This window comes from Crinia signifera, chromosome 6 (genome assembly GCF_055691185.1).
Source record: "Crinia signifera chromosome 6, ASM5569118v1, whole genome shotgun sequence".
NCBI lineage: Eukaryota > Metazoa > Chordata > Amphibia > Anura > Myobatrachidae > Crinia > Crinia signifera.
The window spans coordinates 80,744,567-80,763,941 of record NC_139222.1 but is presented as its reverse complement, the minus strand read 5'-3'; the positions used below and the strand labels follow the sequence as shown (position 1 = coordinate 80,763,941).

The window sequence follows — 19,375 nt, the reverse complement described above, 5'->3', positions numbered from 1 at the left end:
TGCAGTCATATGCCATCTTTCCACATGCTTCCATATGGCGAATGGCTGTCAGCACCAGGATTGGTGGATAGCTGCATTTATTCACCAATCAGCATGCTGGCAGCCATTCACTGTCTAACTGCAGGCTGGGAAGCTGGTAGAGAATGCTGTTTTGCTGCTGTGATATATGCCTGGTTTCAGACATAAAACCTGGGGTACTGTATCCCTGCTCAGACCCAGGATATTCTCTTTAGCAAAACCCCAGGTGCTTGTTCGAGACCCCCTTGCACACCACTCCATAGCACCATCCATTTGTCAATACAGATATTCAGACACTGGAGACTGAGGAGCGAATTCCATAGTGGTGCAATTTGACATCATACAACCCACCAGTTAGGTGCAATTTGACATCATACAACCCACCAGTTAGGTGCAATTCGACATCATACAACCCACCAGTTAGGTGCAATTTGACATCATACAACCCACCAGTTAGGTGCAATTTGACATCATACAACACTGTTTGTTTTACAAAACTCTCTTCATGTGACGTAATTTGAACGTTGAGGTGCCAATAAAGGTCCAATCCCACGCCGTGCGATTTAAAGGTGTTGGAACCAGTACCCCTGATGAAGTCACTTCAGTGACGAAACGTGTTGGTCTGTTCCCATCTTTTTATGAAACGGATTGAAAATCACTGTGTCTGATATGCTGAATTCTGAATTGATTTAATAAAAAAATAGTTTTTTTTATCAATAGTTGTATTTATATAAAAACAACTGTCCATTGAGGTGAAAGTAGCGCACTTTACTTTTTTTCTTACCATTTCTATCCCACTCTATCGTCCGCTAACAGGGAGGTTTTGTAAAGTGCAGCTGACCTATAGGGCGCAAACAATAGTCTGTTCTTTTCTATAATATATATATATATATATATATATATATATATATATATATATATATATATATATATATATATATATATATATATATATATATATATATATATATCCCAATGGCAGTTAGCACACTTCATTCACATCATCCGGGGAAATGCTGAAGCCACATAAATGTGATGTAGTGAATAATTAAAGGCCAGCATAACAAAATGAATAGCAAAAGATAGCAAAAAAAGCTGTATTTAATAATAAAGGTGGACACACCAGCATATCAAAAAAATAGTCCATATACATATTACCAGGTCCAAACAACAGCGTGGTAAAAGCAGCATGGTGGTCCACCTAGAGGGTCACTGATGCCCGACGGCCGTTTCGGTGTGCTATCACCGTCCTCAGGAGCATAAGTGACCCTTCTAGGAGACCGGATATAAATAGCGTGTATCATTAACAAAATACCTGACACCTGTGTGCTCGTCTGTCACTGATTCCCTGTAGCTACTCGTGTCCAAGCAACGTACCAAAGCTTGGAGGTGCGGCCAGGATCTGACGTGACGCTGTTTCCGGCTTTCGCCGTACATAGCGTCGTCTCCATGGCAACCTCATAACAAACAGCGGGGGACACCGACGTCATAAACACGTCGCCGGGCTGGGTGGGAACCAGCTTCGGCGTCCGTTATCATGGAAACGGGTCTCACTTGGCTGTATCCGCAGCACGTCAGTGAAGTGCAGGCATCCCCAACTATAAAGCCGAGTGACACCGCAATCACCAACGGTGCAGGAAAAATAAGTGCTGTCGACATAGAAAGTTTGACAGGCTGGAAGCCTGTTTCACCTCTCGTCGATGGGCACAATTTAAGTGGGAAAAATGGACAGAGCTGCGGGTTAGATCAAGATTTGCACTTAAGGTCATTGGTGAAAATAATAATAAAGAAATAAATAAATACACACAAAATATATTCCAAATCAAGCACCAAAGGCATCGAGGAACATCATCATGTTGATAATCATAAGAGTATTAGTCCTGATTAAAGGAAACAATGTAGGGATTGTTCTTCATTGAGTCCATTGGGTGAGGTACAATTCAGTAAGTTGATCCAATAACACTCTCTCCGAAGTAACAAATTACCACGGTCCCCCCCTCTCCTCAACGGGGGTATGTGGTCCAGGGGTTGGAAACGGAAGTCCTTTAAGGTATGTCCAAAATTATGAAAATGCTTAGCGACTGGTGGAGTACTGTTATCGATGGAACTTCTAGCCTTCTTTATGGATGACCGATGCATAGCAATTCTTTCTTTGGCAGTCCTGATAGTCTTGCCGATATATATCATTTTACATGGACAAATTATGGCATAAACCACAAATCGACTGTCACAATCAAGATGAAAACGTATAGGATAAGTCCTGGATGTCTTAGGTTCTGTAAAGACAGGTGAGGTTATCATATGTTGACAATTGACGCATTTGGTACACCTGAAACTACCATTGATCGGACTAAGCCAACCGAATTTCTTTTTGGGTAACAGATCAGATTTTGCAACAAGATTTTTGACATTATTACTCTTCTTATAACAGAACATTGGAAACTTGTCACAGAATTTACTCATGGTGTCATCAGCTTGTAAAATATGCCAATGATTCTGTATAACTTCTCTAATCTTTTTAGAGGCTATGGAGTAAGTACTTACAAAGGTTAATCTATCATTAAGATTGTCTTTAGTGGCAGACACCAGAGATTGTTCCTGTGACAAGTTTTTACAATGAGTGATAGCATCCTGTATTTCATGTTCAGGGTAACCCCTGTTAATAAATCTGTCACCCATCTCAATAAGAGCCGCGGTCAATATACTGTCGTCTGATGTAATTCGTCTAACCCTGAGAAGTTGTGACAGTGGCAAGCCCCTCTTTAACGGCATAGGATGAAAACTATCTGCCATTAATAAGGTATTTTTGTCTGTCGGTTTTCTGTAAATCTGAGTCGCCAATATACCATCTGTCAAAGTCACACCAACGTCAAGAAAGCTAATGTAGCGGTCACTATAAGCCATTGTAAAGCGTATGTGGTGTCCAACGCATTCAGATAATCCACAAAAGACGTAAGGCGATCAGCACCGCCAGTCCACACCATGAAGAGGTCGTCAATATATCTCACGTAAAAAAACACAAAAGGTGAAAATTGATCATGTGACATAATGTGTTGATTCTCATACATGTGCATATACAGGTTGGCATAGGCTGGGGCCATGTTTGACCCCATAGCCGTGCCCTGCAGCTGTAAAAAAAATTTATTTTCAAACAAAAAATAATTTTTGGTCAACACAATTTCCATGAGTAAAAGTAAAAAATTAATATTGGGACCCCCATAGTGTGGACTGGCGGTGATCAGGGCCCTCACAGCATCTAAGCCATCTTTTGTGTATAATATTAGTGTAAAGGCTGGATACGTCCAGTGTCACTAGTAAAGCATTTGATGGTATATTAGTCAAATTTTTTAATTTTAATATGAAATCTGTGGTATCGCGTAAATAATACGCGGTGTTCTGGACCACTGGCTGGAGCCAAAAGTCGATATATTGGGACAACGGTTGACAAATTGAACCACATGAAGAGACTATGGGTCGGCCAGGGGGTTTAATTAAGGTTTTGTGAATTTTAGGTAATATATACAGGATGGGGATGCGGGGATGGGTCTGAGTCAAAAAATAAGCAGTGGTCTCATCTAACCAGTTGTTGCCTAAGCCCAAGGAGATTATAGAATCTATCTCTTTTTTGTAACTATACGTGGGGTCATAGGTCAAACATTTATAACAACTGGAATCTGATAACTGTCTTTGTATTTCTGATACATAGTCGCATCTATTTAAGATAACCACCCCGCCCCCCTTATCAGCGGGGCGGATGGTTATCTCCTGATTGGAACCTAGACTTCGGAGCGCTAGATTTTGTTGTTTAGATAAATTGGAATATGAGATTTTTTGGTGACCAATATAATCAAGGGTATCCCTTTTAACTAAATTAATAAAGATCTCAATAGAGGGATTGGAATAGGGTGGCTCAAAGGTGCTTTTAGACTTAAACTGATTGATGGGTTTATCAGATGGGGGGGTTTTTGCAAAAAAGTTTTTTAATTTCAACAGTCTGTGAAATCGATATAATTCGACTTCGAAGTCAAAGGGTCTTTGTTTAAAGGTCCTAACAAAGGATAAGCCCTTACTAAGCACTTCCAGCTCGTCAGTGTTAGGAATGTAGTTGGACAAATTAAAAACTACTGTTTCCCTTTGTTCCGTCCTTTCTGTCTTTTTCCTAAACTTAACTCCTCCCCTCCTAGTAGTTCTCCTCCTTGGCCCTTGTACTTGGACCGGGTAACGCTGCCCTTTGGAAAAACCCGTTTCCCTGATTGGTCTGAATCACTAGCAGAGGTGTGCGTATCTATGTCAGTGAAATCTCTATCCTGGCGTCCTGTTCGTCTGCGTCTCGTCCTAAAGTTCTCCCTCCAATTGGGTTTAGAATTGTCATTACCCAATACCCAACCATAAACCCGCATATCCCTATAGTCATCCTTGACAACCTTGTACTTGCTTTTTTTAAAGGCTAGTAAGTCGGTACGGAAGGCAGTGATGGAGTCTTCCAACCTAACTGTCATGTCACCCGTTGGTTCATTTTTCAAAAGTTCTAAACTTCTAAAATAACTTCTAAAAGTTCTATAAGAAGAGTAATAATGTCAAAAATCTTGTTGCAAAATCTGATCTGTTACCCAAAAAGAAATTCGGTTGGCTTAGTCCGATCAATGGTAGTTTCAGGTGTACCAAATGCGTCAATTGTCAACATATGATAACCTCACCTGTCTTTACAGAACCTAAGACATCCAGGACTTATCCTATACGTTTTCATCTTGATTGTGACAGTCGATTTGTGGTTTATGCCATAATTTGTCCATGTAAAATGATATATATCGGCAAGACTATCAGGACTGCCAAAGAAAGAATTGCTATGCATCGGTCATCCATAAAGAAGGCTAGAAGTTCCATCGATAACAGTACTCCACCAGTCGCTAAGCATTTTCATAATTTTGGACATACCTTAAAGGACTTCCGTTTCCAACCCCTGGACCACATACCCCCGTTGAGGAGAGGGGGGGACCGTGGTAATTTGTTACTTCGGAGAGAGTGTTATTGGATCAACTTACTGAATTGTACCTCACCCAATGGACTCAATGAAGAACAATCCCTACATTGTTTCCTTTAATCAGGACTAATACTCTTATGATTATCAACATGATGATGTTCCTCGATGCCTTTGGTGCTTGATTTGGAATATATTTTGTGTGTATTTATTTATTTCTTTATTATTATTTTCACCAATGACCTTAAGTGCAAATCTTGATCTAACCCGCAGCTCTGTCCATTTTTCCCACTTAAATTGTGCCCATCGACGAGAGGTGAAACAGGCTTCCAGCCTGTCAAACTTTCTATGTCGACAGCACTTATTTTTCCTGCACCGTTGGTGATTGCGGTGTCACTCGGCTTTATAGTTGGGGATGCCTGCACTTCACTGACGTGCTGCGGATACAGCCAAGTGAGACCCGTTTCCATGATAACGGACGCCGAAGCTGGTTCCCACCCAGCCCGGCGACGTGTTTATGACGTCGGTGTCCCCCGCTGTTTGTTATGAGGTTGCCATGGAGACGACGCTATGTACGGCGAAAGCCGGAAACAGCGTCACGTCAGATCCTGGCCGCACCTCCAAGCTTTGGTACGTTGCTTGGACACGAGTAGCTACAGGGAATCAGTGACAGACGAGCACACAGGTGTCAGGTATTTTGTTAATGATACACGCTATTTATATCCGGTCTCCTAGAAGGGTCACTTATGCTCCTGAGGACGGTGATAGCACACCGAAACGGCCGTCGGGCATCAGTGACCCTCTAGGTGGACCACCATGCTGCTTTTACCACGCTGTTGTTTGGACCTGGTAATATGTATATGGACTATTTTTTTGATATGCTGGTGTGTCCACCTTTATTATTAAATACAGCTTTTTTTGCTATCTTTTGCTATTCATTTTGTTATGCTGGCCTTTAATTATTCACTACATCACATTTATGTGGCTTCAGCATTTCCCCGGATGATGTGAATGAAGTGTGCTAACTGCCATTGGGATATTCAACATTATTATGCAGATTGCACCTCGCTTTTTAAACTTTTTTAAAGAGACAGTTTCTCTTTTTTTGATATTTTTCACATTTTTTTGTGTTACTTGCTTCTTTGGTGGCACCTATTGGCCTTGAGAATTACAATTATGGATGATACCAATGCTTTGCCTGATGCTTTGACTGGAATCAAAAGATTCGATAGTAAGGATGAAGCCAGGATTCTTTTCACCAATACAGAGTCGCTAGCTTTTGATGTGGACACTGCTACTGAGGTTTATGCTGATTTGCTAAAGCTGAAGAAGAGGAAGGTGGAATTGACCCTACATGGTCTCACGCTTTCACAATATTATAAGGATAAAATGATACCTCGAGGCTTTAGAATACGAAATCAGCCCACAATAGGGAGAACCAATAGCAACTTCTGTAAACAATGGTGCCAAATCCTAAATGATTGTTCATTCCAATTGATTCTATTAGTCATTGAGCAGGTTAATGCTGATTTGGAAATATTAGATCAGGAAATTATTACTTGTGAAAATTTGGGTTTAGAACTTTTGAAAAATGAACCAACGGGTGACATGACAGTTAGGTTGGAAGACTCCATCACTGCCTTCCGTACCGACTTACTAGCCTTTAAAAAAAGCAAGTACAAGGTTGTCAAGGATGACTATAGGGATATGCGGGTTTATGGTTGGGTATTGGGTAATGACAATTCTAAACCCAATTGGAGGGAGAACTTTAGGACGAGACGCAGACGAACAGGACGCCAGGATAGAGATTTCACTGACATAGATACGCACACCTCTGCTAGTGATTCAGACCAATCAGGGAAACGGGTTTTTCCAAAGGGCAGCGTTACCCGGTCCAAGTACAAGGGCCAAGGAGGAGAACTACTAGGAGGGGAGGAGTTAAGTTTAGGAAAAAGACAGAAAGGACGGAACAAAGGGAAACAGTAGTTTTTAATTTGTCCAACTACATTCCTAACACTGACGAGCTGGAAGTGCTTAGTAAGGGCTTATCCTTTGTTAGGACCTTTAAACAAAGACCCTTTGACTTCGAAGTCGAATTATATCGATTTCACAGACTGTTGAAATTAAAAAACTTTTTTGCAAAAACCCCCCCATCTGATAAACCCATCAATCAGTTTAAGTCTAAAAGCACCTTTGAGCCACCCTATTCCAATCCCTCTATTGAGATCTTTATTAATTTAGTTAAAAGGGATACCCTTGATTATATTGGTCACCAAAAAATCTCATATTCCAATTTATCTAAACAACAAAATCTAGCGCTCCGAAGTCTAGGTTCCAATCAGGAGATAACCATCCGCCCCGCTGATAAGGGGGGCGGGGTGGTTATCTTAAATAGATGCGACTATGTATCAGAAATACAAAGACAGTTATCAGATTCCAGTTGTTATAAATGTTTGACCTATGACCCCACGTATAGTTACAAAAAAGAGATAGATTCTATAATCTCCTTGGGGTTAGGCAACAACTGGTTAGATGAGACCACTGCTTATTTTTTGACTCAGACCCATCCCCGCATCCCCATCCTGTATATATTACCTAAAATTCACAAAACCTTAATTAAACCCCCTGGCCGACCCATAGTCTCTTCATGTGGTTCAATTTGTCAACCGTTGTCCCAATATATCGACTTTTGGCTCCAGCCAGTGGTCCAGAACACCGCGTATTATTTACGCGATACCACGGATTTCATATTAAAATTAAAAAATTTGACTAATATACCATCAAATGCTTTACTAGTGACACTGGACGTATCCAGCCTTTACACTAATATTATACACAAAGATGGCTTAGATGCTGTGAGGGCCCTGATCACCGCCAGTCCACACTATGGGGGTCCCAATATTAATTTTTTACTTTTACTCATGGAAATTGTGTTGACCAAAAATTATTTTTTGTTTGAAAATAATTTTTTTTTACAGCTGCAGGGCACGGCTATGGGGTCAAACATGGCCCCAGCCTATGCCAACCTGTATATGCACATGTATGAGAATCAACACATTATGTCACATGATCAATTTTCACCTTTTGTGTTTTTTTACGTGAGATATATTGACGACCTCTTCATGGTGTGGACTGGCGGTGCTGATCGCCTTACGTCTTTTGTGGATTATCTGAATGCGTTGGACACCACCATACGCTTTACAATGGCTTATAGTGACCGCTACATTAGCTTTCTTGACGTTGGTGTGACTTTGACAGATGGTATATTGGCGACTCAGATTTACAGAAAACCGACAGACAAAAATACCTTATTAATGGCAGATAGTTTTCATCCTATGCCGTTAAAGAGGGGCTTGCCACTGTCACAACTTCTCAGGGTTAGACGAATTACATCAGACGACAGTATATTGACCGCGGCTCTTATTGAGATGGGTGACAGATTTATTGACAGGGGTTACCCTGAACATGAAATACAGGATGCTATCACTCATTGTAAAAACTTGTCACAGGAACAATCTCTGGTGTCTGCCACTAAAGACAATCTTAATGATAGATTAACCTTTGTAAGTACTTACTCCATAGCCTCTAAAAAGATTAGAGAAGTTATACAGAATCATTGGCATATTTTACAAGCTGATGACACCATGAGTAAATTCTGTGACAAGTTTCCAATGTTCTGTTATAAGAAGAGTAATAATGTCAAAAATCTTGTTGCAAAATCTGATCTGTTACCCAAAAAGAAATTCGGTTGGCTTAGTCCGATCAATGGTAGTTTCAGGTGTACCAAATGCGTCAATTGTCAACATATGATAACCTCACCTGTCTTTACAGAACCTAAGACATCCAGGACTTATCCTATACGTTTTCATCTTGATTGTGACAGTCGATTTGTGGTTTATGCCATAATTTGTCCATGTAAAATGATATATATCGGCAAGACTATCAGGACTGCCAAAGAAAGAATTGCTATGCATCGGTCATCCATAAAGAAGGCTAGAAGTTCCATCGATAACAGTACTCCACCAGTCGCTAAGCATTTTCATAATTTTGGACATACCTTAAAGGACTTCCGTTTCCAACCCCTGGACCACATACCCCCGTTGAGGAGAGGGGGGGACCGTGGTAATTTGTTACTTCGGAGAGAGTGTTATTGGATCAACTTACTGAATTGTACCTCACCCAATGGACTCAATGAAGAACAATCCCTACATTGTTTCCTTTAATCAGGACTAATACTCTTATGATTATCAACATGATGATGCCTTTGGTGCTTGATTTGGAATATATTTTGTGTGTATTTATTTATTTCTTTATTATTATTTTCACCAATGACCTTAAGTGCAAATCTTGATCTAACCCGCAGCTCTGTCCATTTTTCCCACTTAAATTGTGCCCATCGACGAGAGGTGAAACAGGCTTCCAGCCTGTCAAACTTTCTATGTCGACAGCACTTATTTTTCCTGCACCGTTGGTGATTGCGGTGTCACTCGGCTTTATAGTTGGGGATGCCTGCACTTCACTGACGTGCTGCGGATACAGCCAAGTGAGACCCGTTTCCATGATAACGGACGCCGAAGCTGGTTCCCACCCAGCCCGGCGACGTGTTTATGACGTCGGTGTCCCCCGCTGTTTGTTATGAGGTTGCCATGGAGACGACGCTATGTACGGCGAAAGCCGGAAACAGCGTCACGTCAGATCCTGGCCGCACCTCCAAGCTTTGGTACGTTGCTTGGACACGAGTAGCTACAGGGAATCAGTGACAGACGAGCACACAGGTGTCAGGTATTTTGTTAATGATACACGCTATTTATATCCGGTCTCCTAGAAGGGTCACTTATGCTCCTGAGGACGGTGATAGCACACCGAAACGGCCGTCGGGCATCAGTGACCCTCTAGGTGGACCACCATGCTGCTTTTACCACGCTGTTGTTTGGACCTGGTAATATGTATATGGACTATTTTTTTGATATGCTGGTGTGTCCACCTTTATTATTAAATACAGCTTTTTTTGCTATCTTTTGCTATTCATTTTGTTATGCTGGCCTTTAATTATTCAATAATATATATATATATATATATATATATATATATATATATATATATATATATATATATATATATACACACACACACACACACACACACACACACACACACACACACACACACACACACACACACATACATACATATACAGTGTCCCGGGACGGCACTCCACAATAAATAGCAGATGAATTCTCCCTCCAAGGGAATTAGTTGCAAGTCGTGCCCTCCTAGCTGACTTAATGCACAGACAGTTATGTAGAGGGCATGCGAAATAAAGACACAGCAGGCAGCTATCCCGACGTTTTTTTTTTTGAGACCACTAGGTCCCTTTATCATGGTGCATGTGAGAACATATGTTTATTTATTTATATATATATATATATATATATATATATATATATATATATATATATATATATATATATATATATATATATATATATATATATATATATATCTATCTGAGGGACGCTGGCATTATTAGCTGACATTTTGCACATCTCTCATGAAGATGTTGGAACTCAAAGGGTTAAAAAATATATAAGGGAAAACACTCACAAAGTCTCTCACCGATTCTCACACCTTATTACATGCCACCCATAATATGCAAAAATATTGCCCGGATACTAGTATTGATATCAGCTCCATTATGCAAATAATTTTACCATTATTTTTAATTATATAAATCAAAGTTTGTGGGTGGTGTGGAGGTACCAGTGCACTTAATTAGGGATGCTGTGCACCCATTATGTTGGTGGCTGGAGAAAGACTACAGCTAGCATGTTTAGTTTTTACCAGAGAAGTTCCACAACACTCATACCCTAAGTTCTGCCTGAATGGTGGTGGAGAAAGCATCAGGATGGCTGAAGGGACGTTGGCACCATCTAAAAAAAATGCAATGATGTTTTTTGCAGCTTGCTGTGTTTTGCATAACATCTGTGAGATGCAGAGGGTTTAATACTTGGAAGAGTGGGACAACCTGGAGGAGCCGGTTGGGAGTGTTCCTGTTCCCCTTTTGGGCAAAGTTCTCATAACGCCTCATGAGTTATCTTAACCACAATTGTAAATACAATGGTATTACATACAAATAAATACCACACCAGCTTTCCTTTTCAAACAATGTTTATTAAACTAAAAAAGTTTTTTGATCAAATTAATAAAACATGTGTGGAACTCTTCACATACAGTATGACATAGATCTTCCAAACAAGTTGAACACTCATGGGGGGGGGGGGGGGGGGGGTATTCTGGTTGACACGCAGTGCTGCTTTGTTCGCAGTGCTGCGTGTCATTTTTTGATTGCCCGCCATTTGCATTTGCTGCCAAACATCCATTTTCAGCCTATGGGGGAAAACCCACATCATTTGATGGTCACACGGAGGATCCAAACCAACCAGAATAACTCCCATGGTGTATGAGATACTAACAAGTATGAGGGCATACATAGCATTGTACGAGCCTATTTAGGAATAACAGATGCATTACACCCACATTAGCCACAACAAACAAGTGCTGCATATTGCTGTGCAAAATACTAGTTTTCATGACGCCATGGTCTATGAGGTACTCATAATTATGCGCATATATGCAAATCAGCAAATTTTAAGTACAAACATACCCAATTTACAAACTAAACAAACTAATGGGTACCATACTCTCCCAATAAACCAGTGGTTTGCAAACTTTTTCAAATCAAGGCACCCTATAGTATCAGAATTTTATACATGGCACCCCTAGGCCAAAAGTTTGTTATTGGGAAATTAAGAAAAACATATGAATTAAATAAATAGTGTTCATATGTCCTCTTTAGGTTTAATTATGTAGAGGGGAAGTTATTTGTCAACATATTTTATGATTGGCAGGTACTGGCACTGTTTTTGGCAGTTACATTGGCCATAATGGACCACCAACCTGCAAGGTTCCCAAGGCACCCGGGGTGCCACGGCACACAGTTTGGGAAGCACTGGAAAATACATATTTATGAGCACAGTATAAATTAAAGATTTAAATACTGTGGACTATTGCTGGGAGTAGAATCTTCTAGAGTAGTACTTGGTAAGTTCCAAATGCTGGACACCTCTGACCATTATTTAATGTATTCTCAGACAAAGCTGAGGTAGAGTGACCTTTTATGTGTATAATTGGATGTCAGTACAAGGGAGGTGGGAGACTGGTCTTGCTGCTTTTACTGGGGAGTAGCACCAAAAAAGGGTGTGAGACTGGGTTTGCTGAGCATAGTGGGATGTTGGCCCAAAAGATGTGGGAGACTGGGTTTGCCGTGCAAACTTGGACCAAATGAGGTGTGAGAAGGCGATTGTTGGTCAGAATGGACGTGATTTGTAAATTGGGGTGTTGAGCACATTTAGGTAAATAGTTGACGTAGGAAATCACGGTTTTCGATACGGATCTCATCCCGCACAGCTACCATTTTTGTTAGCAAATTCCTCTGTAGTTCACATTCATTTTCCATAAATGGTTGAATCCTGCAGCCTCTTGGCCCTGCCAATCCAAATCCAGCTCACATAGTTGCTCGCAAATGATATTGGTCATGGCTCTTGCAGCTGCCTATATTTTGGTTTTTCTTTTCTTAGGAGTTGGGACCATGTAAACTGAAAAACAAAGAAACATTTTTTAGCATCTCAAAGGTTACAATGGGGTAACCATTGAGTGTAAATTGGACAGACAGAACAAACTGCAATATTAATGCATATGTGCTTCCAGTTACCATACCCTAGCACTAGTAGAACGCAGCAACAGACACAGTTTAATATTAACACCCTGGAACTTTAACAAGGCTGGATGTGTGTGTGTGTCCCCGAGACCAGACTTTAACAAGGTAACACTTGAACCAATAATTACAAAATATGTACATCAGATTATTTAAAACAGCAAAACTGAGTTTTTATTAATGTTAATACAAGTAACTTACTGTGTTTGCATAGGGTAGGCTTGTCTCCCTGTGTCTGTGGTTGGGACTCATCCCGCTAGCTCAGCGACTATGCTGTCCATCTGTGGCCGCATTTGGATCGATGACCGTGACATCTCAATTAACATCTGGATCATAGGCTCTGCTGACTGCACTCTTGAGACGATGAAGCTGTGGCTGATGGTATTGCAGACAGCACCACTAGATGAAGATAGGGCAATGGGATAGTGCTGTATGGCCAAAAATGGTACAGCACAAATCATATAAGGGCCACTCCATCCTACTGTAATTTTGATTGTGGTCATGGACCTTGGTATAGTGTTGTGCCTTCAACCCTGGTCGACAGGATCTTTTGCAATGTTGCCATAGATCATGGCATCCTTAACAGTGCCTGTTATTTCGGCTTTTATTTACTCCTCACCCCTTGCATGTACTAGCTCAAGGACCTCATTCTCTTTCCAATAAGTCATGATAAACAGAATGTCAGTCTCTTCACTGGCACTGGCACTCACTGCATAGCTCTGTGTTCCTCTCCTGTGTGGCATCCGTGCCGCTCAGGCTGCTACTGTTGATTTCATCAGCAGCAGTGGCGTAACAATGGTGTTGCAGACCTTGCTGTCGCTTGTGGGAGCCAGCGTCGGTGGGGTCTGCGGGGCACTAGCGAGGTGCGCCTGCCACCACTGACTCCTTCCACAAGACAGGATGTTTAGTAACTCAGCAGCAGTCGCGGTGGCCGTAACAGTTCCTGAGTTAATCTGGAAGGTGGGGAGACAGACGAAGTGTCAGCCGCTGGGGCTGGGCGGCTAGGGCACAGCATGAAGACAGCAGCAGTGATCACTTGCAGTTCTTACTGGGTGGCACCCAGATTGTGAAAACCCGGTCAAAAGCCTTGAAGGGTCCAGATGTCAGGTTCCTCTCATCCCCCACCCACTGTAGTCAGAGGCAAAAGGTCACTAGTGATGGCATTCTGAGTGTAAGCGGCACTAGTGGGGTAGTTCTATATGTAGCGCTGTGAAAGTGACAAGTATAGGGCACCATTGTCTGTTTTAGCACTGGGTACCTGATATGAAGCTATTCCTTGGCCGTGCAGCGCACGTCATACATATAATATATATATATATATATATATATATATATATATATATATATATATATATTTATTTATTTATTATCATGAAATGCCCACATGCAATAAACACTTTATGAAATTCAAATGTGAACAGTACAGAGTAGAAGAACAAATAAAAATAATCAGAATATAGGACCATGCTTAAATCCAACTATTTCCCACTAATAATTCAGAGTACGAATTGCCACTGGGAAGAAACTCTCTCTAAACCATCTTGTTCTACAAAAGATTGAATGGTATCTCTTGTTCGATGGCAATAAAGAGAACAGTTCTCTACTAGAGTGCAAAGGATCCCTCAAAATACTCTTTGCCTTTGAGAGGAGCCGATTTCCATATACTGTACATGTTGGATACTAGGTAAAGCAACCCCAATTATTTTGCTTGCCAGTGATAACACTCTCTGAAGGGATTTGCGGTCAGCGGGAGAGCAGGAGCCAAACCGTACTAGAACACCATAGGTAGCCATAAGTAGCTGTATACTCAGCAGCCAATAGACGCTCTGTATAGCCGTAATCAATGTGAACGCTACCTTGTGGCGGGCAGTGACAGCTTGAGTTCCCCATGTACAGTTTTCCTTCCTCCATACCCTGAGTATATAACCCCTGGGTTAGAGCATGTAACCACATTTAACCCTTGTCACCGAGCAAAAAACCTCTGGTAAGGAGAAAGAAACCCCCGGCAACGAGCATGTAGGTTAAAAAATAATATATAGAATTAAAGTTGGGGCTGGGGCACAAGAGACTTTTTTGGCTGGGGGGCACAAAATTTCAAGTTACACCACTGATCAGCAGGCATCACACAGCCCCTCCTGGCCAATTAAAACTGTTTTCATGCAGTCAGAGATCAAATTCCAAGCTCGCATCATACTTAACCCATGCTGCCAATCCGGCAAGAAAGACCCGGTAAAAACGCAGGTTAATTGCAGGGTTGATGCCTTTCAGACAACAAAATCCCTGGTTGATGCACATTCATGAGCAAAAACACAGGATTTTGGAGGATGTCTGAAAGCGGTATTAGTTACCACCACCTGCACCTACTCAAAGGGGACACCTGTGCAGTGTGCCTATACTTAAAGATGGTCCTGTCAATGCGAAATCCAAGAGGGTGGAGAGCTTTGTTAATCTGGAGGCTTTGTAGCCCTGATAGAACCTGTTTTCAGGGAATTTCACACAAATAACACTTTATAAATATAGAAGGACATATCTAAAGAAGTGGTAGACATCCTGACATACTTCAAAAGCTGTATGAAAAACAGCCCCGAAATGACCTAGGGGGAGATTCTCTAAGAATCTCCGCCCCCCTTCGCCGCCCATCGCAAATATAATTATCGCATATGTTCTAACATATGCGATAATTATCGCAAAGGATAGCTCTTGCGTTAAGAGCTGTCCTTTGCAGTGAGAGTCGCCAGGACCCAGCAGGTCCCGGCGGCTCCCCCCTCCCTCCCACACCCGGCGCTGCTGCTGCTGCGCTGGGCTCATAGGCGTGCGCAGCCCATTTTATTAGAGGGTGCACCATGGGACCTAATAGGGACCATAGGGACAGTGCGCGCGCCGAAAATTTACACCGTAATGCCTATTACACGTCACACAGACATTACATAGTATACCACATGCCATAATGCCCATTATATGTTGTGCCTCACACGGTTATGCCCATTACGTCTCAGACCGTGATGCCCATTACACATTATGCCACACACCGTGATGCCCATTACACATTATTACACATTATTTGACACAAGTGATGCCCATTACACGTTATGCCACACACCATAATGCCCATTACATGTTGCGCCTCACACCGTGATACCCATTACAAGTGCGCCTCACACCGTGATACCCATTAGATGTTGTGCCTCACACCATGATGCCCATTATGTCTCAGACCATCATGCCCATTACACATTATGCCACACACCCTCGTGCCCATTACACATTATTACACATTATTTGATACATGTGATGCCCATTACACATTATGACACACACACCGTAATGCCCATTACATATTATATAACACAGGACAGACGGGGGCAAAGATGGACAGATAGAACAATATAGATAGACAGATGGACCAGGGGAGGGGCAAGCACAGATGGATGGATGGGGGGGTAATAGACAGATGGGGACAAAATACCATATTGGGGGACAGACTAATGGATGGAGGGGCAACATAGACAGAGGGAAGAGTTGGGGGGGGGGGCAAAGGAAGGAAAGGCTGGGAAGAGCAAGGGGGGGTTATATATATGTAAGTACAGTATGTGTGTATATATATATATATATATATATATATATATATATATATATATATATATATATATACACACAAACTCTTACTGTGCTTGTAAATGTAAAAGTGCTGCCTGCCTTACTTTCACTTATGTAGATGCTTGGTGAGGCAGACAGTCTGTGCACAACGACTCCTGCAGGTCCACGGCCACGCCTCCTTCCTTCTCTCTGCAGCCTGCGTGCTCAGCCAATCACTGAGCCGCAGGCTGCTGTGTCAGATGTAATTGGACAGCTGAGCCGTCGCTCAGCTGTCCTGTCCTATACGGCGCCGGCACCCTATATGCTGTCAATCAGCAGCAACTAGGACTCCCGGGACCCGGAGCAGAGGGCAGCGCGATAAGTAAATACACAGCCTGTCCTTCACAGGCGTCGGTGCCCACCACAGACCCCGCTGGCGCTTGCTCCTCCAAGCAGCCATGGGGTCTATCTGGCTGCAATCGTGCGGGGGGGGGGGGGGGGTGCCCGATCATTAGGAGGTGCCTGTGCACCCCTGGCACCCCCCGTGCGCACGCTTATGGCTGGGCTCTCCTCCTCCCTGCACCCGGAATAGGATCAGTGCAGGGAGGAGGTCACAGGTCCGGGCATCACAGCTCTGTGGGCAGCGGGGGTCCATGCGGGGCAGCGGTGGGTCGTTGCGGTGTGGCGGTGGGATGCGGTAGAAGCCAATTGGCTTCTATGGGGCATCACCAGATTTTTCTGGCGATGCCCCCCGCCGCGGTAACCTGGCTGGGGATGCTTACAGCATCCCAAAATGCGGTAAAAACCCAGATAACGGGGTTTTTACCGCATTTTTAGCTTAGAGAATCTTCCCCCTAGTTTGAAAATCACTTGTTGCTTTGTGTGTGTGTGTGTGTGTGTGTGGGGGGGGGGGGGGGGGGTCCGTGTAGCTGCTGCTAGATTTGGGTACTTGGTAAGGGGGGGGGGGGGGGTGGTGTAACTGCTGTTTGTGTTGTTGGGGGTGGGGGGAAAGAGTGTAATTGCTGCTAGATTTGGTATGGGGGGGGGGGGGGAGAAACTGCTACAGTTTTTGCTGTGTGTTGTTGGTATACTTGCTGCTGGATTTCGTATGGGCGAAGATGGTGGCTAACCCAGGTGCAGCAACCAGGCATAGGACCCAGCATGGCTCTACTGTGACTTCGGGCTCAGTGCCACGCAGTGTTATTAAGTGGTCCAAGCTGCATGGTCCAGGTGCCTGCGGCAGTTGAGGGATTAAGAGCTCACTGGGAGGTGGATGAGTGACAGGGGAGGCATACTAGGGGGGTGCGAAGAGACATTTAGGTAATCAAACACAAAGAAGAAGGCTGGAAGACATGGGGATGCCGAGAGACATTGGGGGGTCTGATAGACTCAGGAAAGCTTACAGACACAGGGAGGCTGACAGACAAAGTTAGGAAGGAAGCCAGGGGCGGATTGGGGACCAAAAGTGGCCCTGGAAAATTTCTGGGAGGTGGCCTCATGTGGGCAGCACCAAATCAAAATAGGCAGGGCCAGCATAACAGTAGGCGGGGTTACTACATCAGTATACCTGCCCAACTTGAAGCTGAAAGATGCACGCTTTCTACCTAGTCATGGGTGTTGTGCCGCCCAAGCATTTCAGTCGCGGACACTGACGGAAACAGGGCTGATTACTTTGAATACATATATGTAAAAATATGTATCTGAAGTTTTCAGCCCATGTATATTTCTGATCAATGGGAGGAGGGAGAGCGCCTCGGTAGTCACGATCTGGGATGTATAGTTCAACAACAGCTGGAGTGTGACGGTTAGCCATCACTGCACTAGGGCGTGGTGGGAGAATAAAATAGTGTGCCCGAAGCATGGTGAGCACAGTGAGTCATGCGAGGGGACGCGGTGCTATGTTTCAGTTTCCATGTCGACTGTGTTGACATTCGGGAAAAAGAAAAATGTGAAAAAACCCATGTCGACTTGTAACTGTCGACCTACCCCTATGTCGACCTAACCCATGTCGACTTAGACTCATGTCGACCTCCCTGCATGTCAACCTAATGACTGTCGACAAACATGCTGGTGATCTATCCCCCTTTAATTTACAGCTGCCAAAAGCCTTTAACCATCAAATAATGGTGTGGTAGGATGAAGGTTCTACAGTGAGCTTAAGATTACAGTTGAGAGCTAGTTGGCTAGTAATTTAACACTTTCCTCTTTTTCGATTTTTGAAGCTTAGTACATCTGGCCCACGGTGTGTAATTGACATCCTGTACCGGTGGGAGGTAACCCCACAGTTATAGTCTTATGACATCAGTTCTCAGTGTTTCTACACAGACTAGAGACATGTAAGTGACACTATAATTAGGTTAGCTTGACACTTACCCTGAGTAATGTAGCAGAGAAGGCAGAGGAGGGACTGTAAGTGCAACACTTTCATCTGGGATCCGAAAGCCATAGTGCACAGAGGCTCAGAGTTCAGGAGAGGAATCTGGCATAAACTAAATGAGAGCTGCAGCCATTGCTATGCAGGACCCAGTGTTGGCTGCTGTGCAGGATCAGGGAAATGTTGCACAGAGGTCTCTCCCAGAGAAAAGACGGGGCAAAGAGGAGCCTCCTTGCTGTTGTCACTGCTGATATAAGGTAGCATGTTCTACTTTGCTCCCTGCTCACCCAGCCCCTTCTTTAATCATTGATCAGATTGACACAAGCTTTAGAAAAGTAAAAGTCCTGATAAAACCCCTCCCAGGATCTTATATTACATCACTGGTGGTCAGTGGGTGCTTGTACTCCCCCCTCCTCCTCCCTCATTCATCATTTCTTCTGTAGGAGCATCAGCTGCAGGAGGAGGAGGAAGAGAAGGGGTGAGAGTCTGGCAACTTCCTCTGCTGCCTGTAACCACTGCCAGCCTCTCTCCCTGCTTCCCTACACATCTCTCCAGCTGGCCCTGGTTCCCAGCACATGCGCTACATCTTAGATTTGGGTAAATATATTGGGGCAGCACAAATGGTGTAATGGTTAGCATTACTGCCTCACAGCTC

The 19,375-nt window shown here is 43.2% G+C and overlaps 1 protein-coding gene across 1 annotated transcript in view; it reads right to left on the bottom strand.

The window, feature by feature from the left end:
- The window catches only part of LOC146007743 (microsomal triglyceride transfer protein-like), a 119,290-nt gene extending 100,336 nt beyond the window's left edge, over positions 1–18,954 (bottom strand). The window contains exon 1 of the mRNA XM_083146326.1: positions 18,720–18,954. Coding sequence (XP_083002452.1) covers positions 18,720–18,792 — 73 coding nt within the window. The 5' untranslated portion in view covers positions 18,793–18,954. The remainder of the gene's footprint in view (positions 1–18,719) is intronic.
- Positions 18,955–19,375: the final 421 nt, after the last annotated feature.